Genomic DNA, 15,587 nt, shown 5'->3' with positions numbered 1-15,587 from the left:
CTCAAACTCAGGCCAAACGAGGGCCTGGGCCTTGGTGCCACGCCGGCTGCACCCTGCCAAGTGCATATGCCGCAGCACCTGGCTCAATCCCCTTTGGTGGCTGAGTTCCCCCAACCGCACCCCCTATCCTCCATACTGGCCTGGGTCCCGGTCAGGCTCCTTGATACCCAGTGATCTCACATGAGCCCCTGTAAGACAGGACACGGGCAGATCAAAGTTTGGGGGAATCTGAATCTTACTCCAGTTTGAAGCGCTCTTAAAAATAATTCCAACTTTGTTCAGAAGTATTTATTTAAAACAGGAACAGAAACATGCTTAAGCTTTTATTATCAAGTTTATCCACTTCTACCAGAACCTTGGTGAGGTCTAGCCGAGCATCCCCCCACCTCTACTTCAGTCTGGTCCTGAGGCAGGCAAGGCCCAGACAGCCTGGCCACAGCTAGTGAGAAGGGGAGCGGCCTTGCAAGGCTCTCTCAGTCCTCAGCAACCCACATATCCCTCTGTACAAATGATGGCGTTCAACCTCCAGAGTGTCTGTGCCCTTAAGCCCCCCACCCATGGGAGAGTCTGTCTCTCAGGTCACCTCGCCCCCTTCTTGGGTAGAAACAGAGTAAACACTGGACTATGGGCTTCTTGCACCTACCATAGAGCTCTCCTTCCCCCCCATGACTCACCCCACCCCCGGGAGTTTCCTCCACCCTCCTGCCGTCCTGTGGCCCCGGGACAAGCTAGGTCCTCAGACTGCCACCACTACCCCCACCTGGCCCCTAGGGCCCAGGCCCCAACTCATGTTAAAGAATGTTTGCATTCCTGTTCACTTGAGGACAGGTAAGAACTAGGGCTGTCTGATCCCCAGTCCCACCCCACCCCACCCCCACAAAGTAATGAGGCTCGGGTGGTGGCTGTCCCATTACAGAGAAGGGGTGCCAAGGCCCCCCTCACACCACAAACTTGTTCTTGGCTAGGGAGTTGCTCTTGGTGGCTGTGTCTGCGTGGGCCTGGTACCCAATGATGGTCTTCGGGGAGAGGCCCAGGCGCTCTTTGTATACACGCCTGCAGGTGTGGGGGACACAGGAAAAGAGACACAGGTAGTCATCAGAGGGTCCTAGAGGTAACCTAGGCCACCAGACTGCTACCCTCATTCTGGCCACACCTGTTGTGTCTTACCCATGTGGAAAAACAAAGTATGACCCCCTTAATGCAAAAGGAGAACTGCACTGCCATAATAGAAAGTTAGAAATCTGGACACCAGACCCTTCCATACAGGTGAGCAAGGCAGAAAGGAGACAGGCTATGGAGACTTCCAGAGGTCTCCCTTGCAGGTCAAGCCACCTCCACCCACCTTCCCTCTAGAAGAGACCCAGCCCCCACTCCGTGCCAGAGAACCTCCTCACCCAATGTGCAGCACGCCCGCCTGGTTTTCTGCCTCCCTCGTCCACACAGCGATCTTGTCCCCCTTGGTGCGGATGTTGACGACAGCCCCACATACCTCCCTGCTGTGTTCCTCAAAGCTCTCCCCGATCAGACACAGCAGCTGGACCGGAAGTAGGGAGTTGTGAGATCACCGGCTGGGACATAGGGACTGGCCTGCCATCCTTGAGACCACTGCCACCATGAGACCCACACAGCCCGTCTCTTCCCCTGAGGACCCTCCTCCTCCAACTCACCGTCTCCAGCCACAGCCGGTCCAGCTCAATGTGGCGCTGCTGCTTGGCCAGGCTGACCAGCCAGCGGCCACCCCGCTTATTCCTGCTGTCCTCCCACATGGGCTCGATGCCATCCTGCAAGGCAGATGGCAAGTCAACTGCCTCCCTGTGTTCAAAGGGAAGTGGGGACCCACCTACCATCCCAGTCTTATCCGCTCTCTGCTGAGGCCCTAAGTAGGCCAGATTCTCTTATCCTCCTTCCCTCTGTGCAAGCAGGTTCCACCCCCAGCTACTCAGCCCCCGGACAGACAGCACTGGTCACCTTGTATAGCGTTGTATATGTGCATGTCTCCTTTACTGAGTTTCTAGAGACAAGCATTCTAATGGGGGTGGATTATGGAAGCCTCAGGGGGCAGACCCCAGTGCAGGCAAGGGGGACATCCCGGGCTTGGCTGCATGGTTCCCAGGCAGGGCAGAAGTCACCTGGGGAGATCTCTAAATGTCAGCCCTCCAGGGATAGGTGTGGCATCAGTGAGTGTCCTCAAGCAATTCTGATGCCCTTCCCTAGTTAAGGAGCCAGGCCAGCAATCTCTCTCCCTCCCTCTTCCCCTTCCTGCCTCTTAAGGTCCTCCAAGGTGCGGCTTGGGCCTGACCTACTCAGTATGGGCTCCTGTAAAGCATTTCCTCCAGTCAGAAACCGCAACTGTGCTGAGAGGTGGCCCGTAGCTCCCCACCCCCACCCCTCTGAGGGATTAATGCAGTGGAAGCCGGGAGGGATCAACCCCTTGTCCCTTTGCAGGAGGGAAAGGGAGCTTACCTTGAACAGGGCATAGTCACAGCCGGAGGAGAGCTTGCTGGCCAGCTGGATGTGACTGTAGAGCCTGGACAGAGCCCCCCGCCCCCCCATGCCAAAAGTCAAGGCTTTTTAGGGCCTGGTTCCAACTGGGCTCAGCCCTCCCAACTCCTCATCCGACCCCATGGCCTCCAAGCTTTTGCTTACACTGGCCTGCCACCTGGGATTTCACCCCCCGTTTATCCAAACTCTCAAGACCCACCTTCTCCACAGAGCCTTCCCAGTGAAGGCTGAGCCAACCCCTGGGGAGGGTTTTGGACCCCCTCGTGCACCCCCCTCCAGCTACAGCCGAGGCCTTCTTGCCCTCCCTAGGGCTTAGTGCAGCCCTTTCAGAGCCACTCCTGTGAGCACCTGGACACTGGGGCAGCCGAGTCCTCCCCTTGCAGCTGAGACAGGTTCAGAGAGGGGAAGGAACTTGCCCAGGTCACGATGTCATGGAGTGGCTGAGTCAGGGTCAGCTCCCTGCTCCTCCCACTCCCCAGGTTCTCTCCTTGAGCCCAGAGAAGGTGGGGGGGTGGGGGGTGGCTGTGCTCTACACCCCCTGGGCAGAACCCACCAAGCCCCAGCCCTCACCAAGGCTAAAGGCCCCAGGGAGGGCTGGCTCAACCCGGAGAGAGGGAGCCCAGAGCTCAAAGACCCCCAACTCTAGCCCCACTGGGGACAGACACTCACGCCCAGAAGTCCTCCACACTGTCCACCTTGGTGACCAGGTGCAGGTTGTCCTGCCAGGCCCGGCTGCGGTCATTCTTGAAGAACCACAGAGCCCACCTGGTGGGGGAAGCGGGAGGTAGCCAGGCGGAAGCAGAGAGCTCCTGAGTCCACTCCTGGGACACCTGGACTGACAGGGAGGACCCTCCCCTTCAAGGGCGAACCGGGAGATGAGATTTGGGGCGCAGAATTCCACTCTTAGTTGAATGAAATCAGTTGTCCTGAAGGGCAGGGGAGGAGTGGGGGTGTTTGACCCACAGTCTCTGAGGGGTTAGGGCTGGAAGGGTCAACAGGGCCCAAGGCTTAGGTCAGCTCTGGCCTCCCACGGATGAAGAGCTAGGGCTGAGAAAGGAGCAGTTGCCCAAGGCCACGCTGCCAGCACAGAGTCTGGCCTGAAAGCAGGGGGCTGTGTTCCACCCGCAGGTTCCTTCCTACCTGTTCTGCAGGGGGTGCAGCTCCAGCTTGACTTCCATGGGGATCCCCATCGGGGCCTTCCCTCTCAGAGACAGCAAAGTCCTGGGAGAGTTTGGAACCTCTTCTCCCATGGGCGTCCTCTCTGCTGCTTCCTCCTCCTTCTCCTTCTCCTTCTCCTCCTCCTTCCACTCTTGGATTCCACCCTTAGCTTCACTCACCTGAGCAAAAAAAAAAAAGGAGTCAGGATGGGTAGTGAGCTCTGGCCCTGCCTGTCCCTGTGCCCACCCTGCCCGTCCCCTGCTCCAGGAGGGGAAGGCAGGAGCACTCACAAGGCCTGCAGTAGCCATGCCCAGCTCAGGCTCCATGGAAGACCCAGCATCTGAAAAGCCCCCAGCTACCAGCTTTTAACCCACCAGCACCTGCCCCGCCCAGCTGGGGTGGGGGAGAGGGCGGGGCCGTGGTGCACTGGGGTAGAGAGGCCAGCCTGATTACCTCAACAGCAAACATTTAGTGAGTGCCTTCTCCACGCAGGCCTGGGGCTGGGGAAGCAGCTGTGACCAAGCCAACCCAGCCCCACACCGTGGGGGCCAAGACATGAAGGTAAGGGTCAATATTTGGAGTCTACCTGAAGGGAAAGCAAGGTCTGCATCCCATGGAGGGTGACCCCAGAATGTGAGGTGGATGGCCCTGCAGATGGCAGAAGCAGAGACACTGACATGGCCGTGGGGCCTCTGGCACCATCCCCATCCTCGCATCAGAGCAGGTATTCATCTGGTCTCTGGAAGCACCTGAGTTTGTTTGTTTGTTTGTTTGTCTGTTTGTTTGTTTGTTTTTAAATAAAACATCTTTTTGACTAGAGATGAAGGGATCTCACTGTGTTGCCAGGCTGCTCTCAAACTCCTGGGCTCAAGTGATCTCCCATTTCAGCCTCCCAAAGTGCTGGGATTACCAGCATGAGCCACCATACCCAGTGGCATCTGAGTTTTTTAAAAGTTTAATCATCTGCCAACATTTAGACATAGGGGGATTTTATACTAAGATTCACATTTTTGGTTTCTCTTGAGAATTTGGAAAGGTCCTCCTGGACCTACTGCCTCACAGGCCCCTAGTCCCTTTGGAGACACATGAGGCTCCCTACAGCCCCCACCTTACCTCCTGCCCCACCTGCGTGTTCTCTGCCTGACATGGATGGTGAGGGTCAGGGCCGCAGCCACACAGCCTGGGTTCCAGTCCTGATTCTAGCCTGACTGCAGCCAAGCTGGCACTTCATCGAGTCAGTTTCCCCATCTGTAAAATGAGAATGTTAATCATACACAACTCAGAAGCTTGTTGAGGGTATTACATGATATAGAACCCATAGAACAAGGCCTGGCTCCTGCTCAACAGAAGTCAGCTGAGGGTTCTCCCAGGTTGTGGAGGTTGGGGACTGGGATAGGGAAGGAAGGCAGGGAAGCTTTGGACACCTTTCTCAGCCTTCTGAATGACCCCTTTTCTGTGGAGGCTGAAGCCTCCCCAGGTCCTTTAAAGTTTTGCATCCTCCCCTTGGGCACTTTTAGGATCCCAGACGTATAAAAGGCCCTGCTCCTCCCCGGCTCGTGACCATCTGGAGGCTGAGTATTTGCTCAACCCACATCCTTAAGCCCTCATATGTGCTAGGCACAGGGTTAGGTGCTGCTACGGTGATGAGCAAAAAACAAGCGGGCTCTGCGCTCAGGTTTATGAGATTACGCATCCATCAGACAATCTGTTTCATCACAAACACAACCCACTGAAGGAAAGGGATTCAGGGCTGGGAGAACCTAAAAAGTCCACGATCCAAGCTGGGGCTTCAGAGCAGCAGTTCTCAGGTGTGTACATCAGAATCACCTGCACGGCTCGCTCATCACACGCTGCTGGGCCCTGTCTCAGAACTTCTGATGCCTTAGTTCTGGGCTTGGGCCTGAGGATGTGTCCGTTTTATTTATTTATTTATATTGTTTTGAGGCAAGGTTTCACTCCAGCTGCCCAGGCGGGAGTGCAGTGGTGGCATCTCGGTTCACTGCCATCTTGACTTCTCGGCTCAGGTGACTCGCCCACCTCAGCCTCCCGAGTAGCTGGGACTGCAGGCATGCACCACCATGCCCAGCTAGTTTTTGTTGTTGGTGGTGGTTTTGTTTTGTTTTGTAGAGGTAGGGTTTCTCCATGTTGCCCAAGCTGGTCTTGAACGCCTGGACTCAAGCAATCTGCCCACCTTGGCCTCCCAAAGTGCTGTGATTACATGTGTGAGCCAATGCGCCTGGCCCAGGATGTTTGTTTTTCTAACAAGTTCCCAGATGCTGCTGGTCAGGGACCCCGTTTTAAGAACCACTGGGTTGGAAGAAGCTCACTGAGAGGTGGTATTTGAGCTGAGATCTAAAGCATGAACAAGAAATAATAGGAAATAATTAACTGGGTGGGGGATGGCATCTCTGGGAGTGGGAACAGTATGTGCAAATGCCCTGGGGCAAAGGGATTGTGGAATACCAGAGGACGAGAAGACAAGCCAATGTGGGCGAAGCCAAAGGGGGAAAGAAATGGGTAAGCCTGATCCTAGGAGCAGTGGGGAGCCACTGAGCATTTCGAGTGTGTGCAGACTGGCTGGGGAGGCCATCAGATATGCTTTTCAGCAGGTTCTCTGGATTGCTGTGTGGGAAACAGAACCCTGTGGCTGCAAGAAGATGTGGGGAAACACTGACTAGGATGCTAATGTAGTCGTCTAGGTGACAGATGGGATGGCAGAAAAGATGGAGAGATGATGATAGATTCAAGGGGTATGTAGAAGGAAAACTCAGTGATATTTGGTAGGCCCTGGAGGGGTGAAGCACTGTGTCCCATTTATCTATTGCTGCACAACAAACCACCCCAAACTTAGTGGCTTAAAACAATCATCATCATTTATTATGCTCACAAGCCTGCAATGTGGGACAGCCCAGCTCTCCTCCAAAGGGAGGTCAGCTAGGGTGGCTTACAGGTTGGGGCTGGAGTCATCTGCTCACTCACACGTGGGGCAGCTGATGCCAGCTGTCCGCCACAGCCTCAGCTGGGGGTGCTGGCCAGGATTGCTCTGCGTGGCTTCTCCATGTGGCTGCTTGGCTCCCTCACGGCGTGGTGGCTGGGTTCCCAGAGAAAGCCTCCCAGGAGACAGGAAGCAGAAGCTGCCAGTTTCTTAAGACCTGGGCCTGAAACCTGGCACCACATCAGACCCACTGTATTCTACTAGAGTCACAGGCCCAGATTCAAGGGAGGGGACATACTGCCACCTCTCCGTGGGAGGAGCATTGAAGAAATTTGGACAGAGGGAGCACTGGAGGAGGACCAGGCTGGGAAGAGATCACGAATCTAGATTTTGTTGTTGTTGTTTTGAGACAGGGTCTCACTCGTTGCCCAAGCTGGAGTGTAGTGGCATGATCACAGCTCACTGCAGCCTCAAACTCCTCGGTTCATTCTCCCTTCTCAGCCTTCTGAGGAACTGGGACTATAGGTGCACACCACCATGTCTGGCTAATTTTCAATTAAAAAAAAAAAGAGATGGGGTCTCAATATGTGGCCCAGACTAGTCTCAGATCAGCCTGGGAGGGTTCAAGTGATTCTCCTGCCTTTGCTTCCCAAAGTGCTGGGATTACGTGTGTGAGCCACTGTGCCGGCCAGGAATCTAGATCTGATGAAGAAAAAGGAAGGAAGGGCTCTCCCCCATTACCGGGCATGGTCTTAGCTACCTTACAACTGTGGCCCAGAGCCTGGCATGGAATGGCCCTCTCAGCCACAGCACCCCTTCCACCACCTCGCACAGCTTCCAGCCTGGGGAAGCCGCTGGAATCTTGGATTGAGGTGACTAAGGAGAGACCTTAAGAGCAACCCCCTGGCCCTGCAGGCATCCTGGCCTCTCCCTGAGGCCCTCCCAAGTCTGTCTATGGGGCACATCTTCATGTCGGGATTCAACCAGCAGGGGCTCTTGAATCCCAGCCCTACCATCCTGTTCCTAAAATATCTTGAATCTGCTCATTCCTCTCCCTCCCGACTCCCCTGACCCCAGGGAAGTTGGCTATGACTTTGGCTGCTACATGAGTCTTTCCTGACACTCCATTTGCTTCTACTCCTGCTTTCCTACAGAAAGTTCTCCAGGTTCCTCGGGGGGATCATTTAAAATATTAATCTGGTCACATAACTTCTTTGTTTAAAACCAAAGCCAGGTGTGGTGGCTCACGCCTATAATCCCAGCACTTTGGGAGGCTGAGGCAGGTGGATCACCTGAGGTCAGGAGTTCAAGAGTAGCCTGGCCAACATGGTAAAACGTTGTCTCTACTAAAAATACAAACAAACAAACAAACAACAACAACAAAAACTAGCTGGGCATGGTGACGGGCACCTGTAATCCCAGCTACTTGGGAGGCTGAGGCAGAAGAATCGCTTGAATTGGGGAGGTGGAGGTTGTGGTGAGCCAAGATCGCGCCATTGCACTCCAGCCTGGGCAACAAGAATGAAACTGTATCTAAAAAAAAAAAAAAAGGCCGGGCGCGGTGGCTCACGCCTGTAATCCCAGCACTTTGGGAGGCCAAGACGGGTGGATCACAAGGTCAGGAGATCGAGACCATCCTGGCTAACACGGTGAAACCCCGTCTCTACTAAAAATACAAAAAAATTAGCTGGGCGAGGTGGAGGCGCCTGTAGTCCCAGATACTCGGGAGGCTGAGACAGGAGAATGGCGTGAACCCGGGAGGCGGAGCTTGCAGTGAGCCGAGATCGCGCCACCGCACTCCAGCCTGGGCGTCTGAGCAAGACTCCGTCTCAAAAAAAAAAACAAAAAACAAAAAACAACCTCCAGGACACCCAGGATGTGATCCAAAGTCCAGATCCTGGGCTTGCAAAGTTCTTGGGCGATTCAGCCTCCCATACCCTGAGCACATGGAGCCTCCAAAAGGCCAGATTTGTTCCTGCCTCAGGGCCTTTGCACTTCCAGTTTTCTCTGCAACTTTTTACAGAACTTCTCCTTGTCCTTCTGGGCTTGGCTCAAATGTCACCTTCCCAAAGAGGCTTTCCCTGACTGCTACCCTATCTAGAGAAGAACACTCTCCCCCATGCCCTCGAACTCATCACCCTGTTCTATTTCTTTCTTAGTGCTTAACACTACTTATTTCGTTTATTCATCCAAAAAATGATGACCTACCAATTACTTTGTGCCAGACACCATTTTAGGCTCTGGGAAGCACAGCTGTGAACAAAATGGATGCTTTCTCCTCTTTGCATCAGAAGGCCCTAGGACTCAGCCCTGGCACCTCTTCTCTGTTCTCTCAGTACTTGCTGTTTCATGCCCTTATCCAGTAATGGGCATTGAATGTCATTGAGACGGTGACATGCTTAGCCACCACCAGAAATCCAGAAGAGCATATCCAACTGCCTGCCCGACAGCTCCATCTGGGTATCTAACGTGCATCTCAGAGCTACCATGTCCAAGGCTGAATTCCTGACACCTCCTCTGCCCCGCTCCAGACTTGCTCTTCCAACCGTCTTCTCCACCCTTCCAACTGCTCAGCTGAAAACGTTGGAATGGTCCTGGGGCTCTGTCTTTCTCACCTGTTAGCACATGCCATGACCAGTTCTCCCTTCAAAACATCCAGGACCCAACCACTTCTCTTGGTCTCCATTGCCACCATCCCAGCCCAAGTGACAGTCGTGCTACCTGTGTGATGGTGATGACCTCTGAACTGGTCCCCAGCTTTCACCCTTGCCCAAGAATAGTCCACTCCCTACTCCCTACACAGCAGCCATTAAAATGAAATCTAGATCACTCCCTCCTCTGCTCACAGCGCAGGAGCCCACAAGGCCCTCATCCCTCCAGCCCTCCTCTCCCTCCCTCTGCTACGACCATGGTGGTCTTCAGTCATGCAGATCTGCAGATGTGCCAGCCACCTCCTGCCTTAGGACTTCCAGAGGCTGTCCCCTCCCTTCCTAACCTCTCTTAGGGGAGGCGATACCTGCCCATCGTATGTGACTATTCAACCCCTCAGCCCCAGTGTAGCAATTCCTCTGCTTCTCCTCCCTGACTGCCCCCAGGATTTGTCACCTCCTGACATACCATATATTTTACTGATTTATTTTACTCATCACTTGCCTTCCTCAAAGTCCCCAAGGCCCTTTTATTTTATTTATTTATTTATTTTTGTTTTTGAGACGGAGTCTTGCTCTATTGCCCAGGCTGGAGTGCAGTGGCACGATCTCGGCCCACTGTAACCTCCGCCTCCCGGGTTCAAGTGATTCTCCTCCCTCAGCCTCCAAAGTAGCTGGAATTACAGGTGCACATCACCACACCTGGATAATTTTTGTGTTTTTAGTAGAGACAGAGTCATGTTGGCCAGTCTGGTCTTGAACTCCTGACTGTAGGTAATCCACCCATCTTGGCCTCCCAAAGTGCTGGGCTTACAGGCGTGAGCCACCGCGCCCGGCCCCCAAGGCCTCTCTTGTTCACAGCTGTGTCCCCAGGGCCTACAACAGCATCTGGTTGATGGGAAGTACTCAGAAGTCAGAGGGAGCAGGGAGGATTGGTCAATAGATTTAGCAAAGTGAGTGTCGCTGATGATTTTTACAAGAGCAGCACAGTGGAAACATCTTTTGTGGTTACTAGTTGTGAATTGTCTGCCCATCCTACTAGAATGCTGAGTTCCAGAGGGGCCCTTGCCCCTCTGCAGCTCCTGTTCCTGGAATGATATTGGCACTGGGTAGGCACTCAGGGAAAACTGATTGAAAAGAACAAAGGCCAGTGACTTTGCCTCTCTGGGTCTCAATTTCCTTATCTGTAAAATGGGAATGAAAATGCCTGCTTTGAAGGACTGCTGTGAGGACGTCATGACATAATGGATGGAGTACTTGGCGCTGTGGATGTACTTGGCATTGTAGATGTTCAGTACATGTCCCCCATTCCCCTCCCTGTTCTCAGCTCCCCGTCCTGCCTGCCCTGCAGGACTCTGAGGCCTCTGGACAGCAGAAATGTTGCTAAATGTTTAACCTGCCAGGCGCCACACACACAGTTACAAAGGCACATCTGGATATTTGCAGAACCCAGGTGGGGCTGGGATCCCCAGGATCTGCTTAAGAGAACTCTCTGCTCCAGCTGCCCCAACCAGGATTTTCTCTAAAACCCTTTCCCACCTTTTGTCACATTCCCTTCCCAGAAGCTTCCAGAGTACATTCCTAGGAAGGGGAGAGGAAGAAAAGAACGGAAAGGCCCATTTCCTGGGGAAAGAGAGAACAAAAACAGTGAGAAGTCCTGAGGACCTGCAGGTTTAGGAACTGGCCACTGGAGGCCCATGAGCCCGAGCTTTGCCACCCCATGCTCTAAAGGGTGGTAGGGGTATGTGGCGGGGGAAAGGATCCATCCTGCTAGAAAGTGGTGACCCAGTATTCGTGCCCCCTTCTTCTGAGGGAAGCACATATGGAGCAAGAGAGAAAAATGTAGCAAATGTTAATAATTGGTGAACCTAGCCAGGAACGGCGGCTCATGCCTGTAATCCCAGCACTTTGGGAAGCTGAGGCGGGCAGATCACCTGAGGTCAGGAGTTCAAGACCAGCCTAGCGAATGTGGTGAAACTCTGTCTCTACTAAAAATACAAAAATTATCCGGGCATGGTGGCATGTGCCCGTGGTTCCAGCTACTCAGGAGGCTGAGGCAGGAGAATCGCTTGAACCCGGGAGGCGGAGGCTGCAGTGAGCCAAGATCACACCACTGCACTCAGGCCTGGGCAACAGAGCTAGACTCCGTCTCAAAAAAAGAAAAGAAAAGAAAAGAAAAGAGAAAAGAAAAGAGAAAAGAAAAGAAAAGAAAAAGAAAGAAAGAAAGAAAGAGAAAGAAAGAAAGAAAGAAAGGCAGAAAGAAAGACAGACAGACAGACAGACAGACAGACAGAAAGAAAGAAAGAAAGAAAGAAAGAAAGAAAGAAAGAAAGAAAAAGAAAGGAAGGAAGGAAGGAAGGAAGGAAAAGAAAGAAAGAGACAAGTGGCAGGTATTCTTTTTACCCTCCCCTCCCCTCTTCCTGCTGTCTGCATTGACATGATGGCAGGAGCTGCTTCAGCCATCTTGGGCCATTTGGATGAAATTCATGTACTAAGAATGGTACACCAGAAATGTAGGATTCTTGGTTCCTGATAACTGTGAAGTCATCACACCACCTGTGGACTGCCCACCACTGAACTTGTTTAAGTGAAAGAACAAATGCCTGCTTTGCCTAAGCTTCTGTGCTAGCAGCCAAACGAACTTCCTGCCTGACTCAGAATTTAACCTATTTTCTGTTACCTTGACACTGGACTTTCCCACCTGCTAGATGCCTTGCTGGGAATGGTCACCACCACCTGTGAGGTCCTTCTCATCTTTCAAAACCTAGCTCGAATGTCACTTTCTCCTGCAGGCTGTCCCCTGCTGCCCCTTCCCTCTTTGGGCTCACTGCTATTCAGCTTCCCAACTACCCACTTGCTGCCCATCCATTGCAGACTCTCCACTGCTGGTCTCCTTCAGCCTCCCTCTAGCATTTATCTAGTTGATCGCTATCCCCAAGGTCTCTGTGCACTTTCTTTAGCTTCTCTTTCTTTCTCACTGCCAGGGCCTTCTCAGTCTTTCTCCAGGTTACTCTGCTTCTGACCGCTGAAGATTGCAGCATCTTAGGAGTCTGTTCTGGGCACTCTCTTCTTTTTACTCTCTATGCACCCCCAGAGGATCACACTCAGCCCTGTGGCTCCAGCCACCACCTCTATGCTAATGACTCCAAACCCAGTGGGGCACTGATTTCACTTGGCTCACAAGAACAATTGTTAAAACTTCAGGAATTGGGCTGGTCACGGTGGCTCAGCCTGTAATCCCAGAACTTTGGGAGGCCAAGGTGGGTGGATCACCTGAGGTCAGGAGTTTGAAATCAGCCTGGCCAACATGGTGAAACTCCATCTCTACTAAAAATACAAAAATTAGCCAGATGTGGTGGTGGGCGACTGTAATCCCAGTTACTTGGGAGGCTGAGGCGGGAGAATCCTTTGAACCCAGGAGGCAGAGGTTGCGGTGAGCCGAGGTCGCACCACTGCACTCCAGCCTGGGCGTCACAGCAAGACTCCGTCTCAAAAAAAAATAAAAAAAAGAAAGAAAGAAAAAGAAAAACTTCAGGAATTGTGTGAGCCAGTTGTTAAAGCCATTACACTGTTAAAAATTAAATTATATAAAGTTATAGTTAAATTATGTTAAAAACATAGATAATACTCAAAACACATAACTTCCTAGTTATTTTACTATTATCTGTGCTCTTAAGGTTATTTTTATCTACGTTATCTGTATCACGAAAATTCTAGATAACTGAACCAATTTTCTGTTCAGTGACATCACACTGACAACTTAGAATCAACTGTAGTGGGTGTATTTTACCCCACAGACATTGGCAAACTATAAATGTAGGTGTTCCTTCCTGCCTGCCCTTCTCCCATCCCAACCTTGGAGAGCCATTCGTGTCATTTGTTAAAGAATTCTTCTGAGTACACTGTGGCTCAAATTTGCACCTGAAGCCAGCCTGGAGTGCTTTCCTGAGCTCTGGGCTCAGATACCCTACTGTCTGCTGGACACCCCCTCCAGCTTGTCTGTCATTCCCCCAGGCAAGCTCATCATCATCTCCCACCAAGCTGCTCCACCCCCTCAATGCCTATTTCATTTTGCAGCAGCATCACTCACTCCATTGTCCAATCCAGAAACCTGGGAATCTTCCTCGACTTGTCCTTATCCCTCTCCCGTAACACCTAATAAGTTACTCCCAAGTGATATTCACATCTCTCCTTCCAGCCCTGCTCCAGCCCCACCGGAGCTTCTGTAGTTCAGGCGTCCTTTTCCCTCCTCTAGAGTCTGCCCCAGCCTCCTACTGATCTTTCTACAGCCAGCCTTATCCTCCTCCAACCCATCTCCGTTTGGCCCCATAAAATGTACATCTCATTAGGTCTCTTGTGCTTAAAATCCTTCAGTGACTTCCCGTTTCCTGTGATCTGAAGTTCAGATACACTTCATTTCATCTTCTTTCTCCCTTCCTCCTTTCCCTGCTCTTCCATCCTCCTTCATCTTTCTTTATCTCATACTCTGGCATCAGGACTTCTTAATCCCAAGCCACAGAAATCACTTCTGGGTGATTTAAGCAGATAAGGAGTTTATTAAATACTGGGCAGCTCATGGGCCAGGTGCAATGGCTCATACCTGTAATCCCAGCACTTTGGGAGGCTGAGGTGGGAGGATCACTTGAGGCCAGCAGTTTGAGGCCAGCAGTTCGAGACCAGCCTGGGCCACCTAGTGAGACCCCATCTCTACAAAAAATAAATAAGTAAATCACAAACAAATACCCCATCTCTACAAAAAATAAGTAAATCACAATCAAATAATAAATATTTGTTAAATTAGTCAGACATGGTGGCATGCACCTGTAGTCTCATCTACTGAAGGGGCTGAGATGGAAGAATCGCTTGAGACCAGGAGTTCGAGGCTGCAGTAAGCTATGATTGACTGTGCCACTGTACTCCAGCCTGGGTGATGCAGTGAAGCCTTATCTCTTAAAAAAAGAAAAATACTGGACAGCTCAAATAATCTCCAGGATAGCTAGAAAATCCACATTGGTGACCACACAGTCTGAAATGATGCCCCAAATCCCACTACCAGGCAGACCCATGAAGAATCCCAACACCATGGCTGGGCATGGACAGTGCAGCTTGTCCTGTTGGTGTTGGACACTCCCACAGTGAGTGTCAGTGCTGCCAATGATCCTTGGCAGGAGCTGCCACCACCACTTTTCCACACCAGAACACACCCCCGCCTCCTTCCCTGCTGCTTCCTGGGACTAGCTTCAGGTCCCAAGTCTGGAGCTGCACCTGTCAGTCACATGTCCTGGTTGCAAGGAAGACTGAGAAAGCAATTATTTGGTATGGTCATCTCTCAGAGGGGAAGGTGGGTTCTGCCTCAGAAGGTGGGGGACCCCTTTAAACATGGGAAGGGGGAATTCTGATGCTGACAGACCAAAAATAATTACAGGTATCCTCCATGCTAGTTCTTTTTTTTTTTTTTTTTTTTTTTTTTTGTGATGGAGTCTCGCTCTGTTGCCCAGGCTGGAGTGCAGTGACACGATCTTGGCTCATTGCAAGCTCTGCCTCCCGGGTTCACGCCATTCTCCTGCCTCAGCCTCCCGAGTAGCTGGGACTACAGGCGCCCGCCACTACGCCCGGCTAATTTTTGTATCTTTAGTAGAGACGGGGTTTCACTGTGTTAGCCAGGATAGTCTCGATCTCCTGACCTCGTGATCCGCCTGCCTCAGCCTCCCAAAGTGCTGGGATTACAGGCTTGAGCCACTGCACCCGGCCACTAGTTCTTAAAATAATACAAGTAAAATACTATCCAAGGGAAGATAATCAAACAGCACCAGGAAGGAAGGCAATGGAATGTGAAACTTCCTTCCCGGAACCCTCTCAGTCCCATTTCCTAGGTGCAACGCCCTTTAACAGTTTTTTCAGAAATTATTACAGATGTGTGGCCAGGTGAGGTGGCTCACGCCTATAATCCCAGCACTTTGGGAGGCCTAGGAGGGCAGATCACTTGAGGTCAGTAGTTCGAGACCAACCTGACCAATATGGTGAAAACCTGTCTCTACTAAAAATACAAAAATTAGCCAGGTGTGGTAGCACATGCCTGTAATCCCAGCTACTTGGGAGGCTGAGGCAGGAGAATTGCTTGAACCCTAGAGGTGGAGGTTGCAGTGACCCAAGATTGCACCACTGCACTCTAGCCTGGGTGACAGAGGGAGATTCTATCTCAAAAAAAGAAAAAGAAAAAAGAATTGTATATCTAGCCATAAATATGCGTATGTTTGTATATAAAGTGTCTGTGTATAATGTATATAGTATGTGATAAGTATGTATATGTTAGTATATAATATATATTTGACACATAGAAAATT

General features: G+C 51.7%; 1 protein-coding gene across 1 annotated transcript; it reads right to left on the bottom strand.

Moving 5' to 3' along the window:
• Positions 1-312: 312 nt before the first annotated feature.
• Positions 313-9,281, bottom strand: EIF4E1B (eukaryotic translation initiation factor 4E family member 1B). Its single transcript, XM_078004379.1, has 8 exons — positions 9,211-9,281; positions 4,774-4,885; positions 3,643-3,839; positions 3,172-3,267; positions 2,464-2,527; positions 1,668-1,781; positions 1,395-1,534; positions 313-1,053 (listed from the first exon to the last, which is right to left on the bottom strand). Exons 1-8 carry the CDS (start codon positions 9,279-9,281, stop codon positions 939-941), a joined length of 909 nt encoding a protein of 302 aa, XP_077860505.1. The 3' UTR covers positions 313-938.
• Positions 9,282-15,587: the final 6,306 nt, after the last annotated feature.

The sequence above is a fragment of the Macaca mulatta genome, chromosome 6 (genome assembly GCF_049350105.2).
Source record: "Macaca mulatta isolate MMU2019108-1 chromosome 6, T2T-MMU8v2.0, whole genome shotgun sequence".
Classification (NCBI taxonomy): domain Eukaryota; kingdom Metazoa; phylum Chordata; class Mammalia; order Primates; family Cercopithecidae; genus Macaca; species Macaca mulatta.
The sequence above is the reverse complement of the archived record's forward strand: the minus strand, read 5'-3'. Positions and strand labels throughout refer to the sequence as shown.

Coding starts and splice junctions, on each gene's coding strand:
- EIF4E1B (XM_078004379.1), bottom strand. CDS start 9,281: ATGGAGACCAAGAGAAGTGGTTGGGTCCTGGATGTTTTGAAGGGAGAA. Junction 3,268..3,642: donor CTGCACCCCCTGCAGAACAG/GTAGGAAGGAAC, acceptor TTCCCCCACCAG/GTGGGCTCTGTGGTTCTTCA. Junction 1,782..2,463: donor GTGACTATGCCCTGTTCAAG/GTAAGCTCCCTT, acceptor TCTGCCTTGCAG/GATGGCATCGAGCCCATGTG.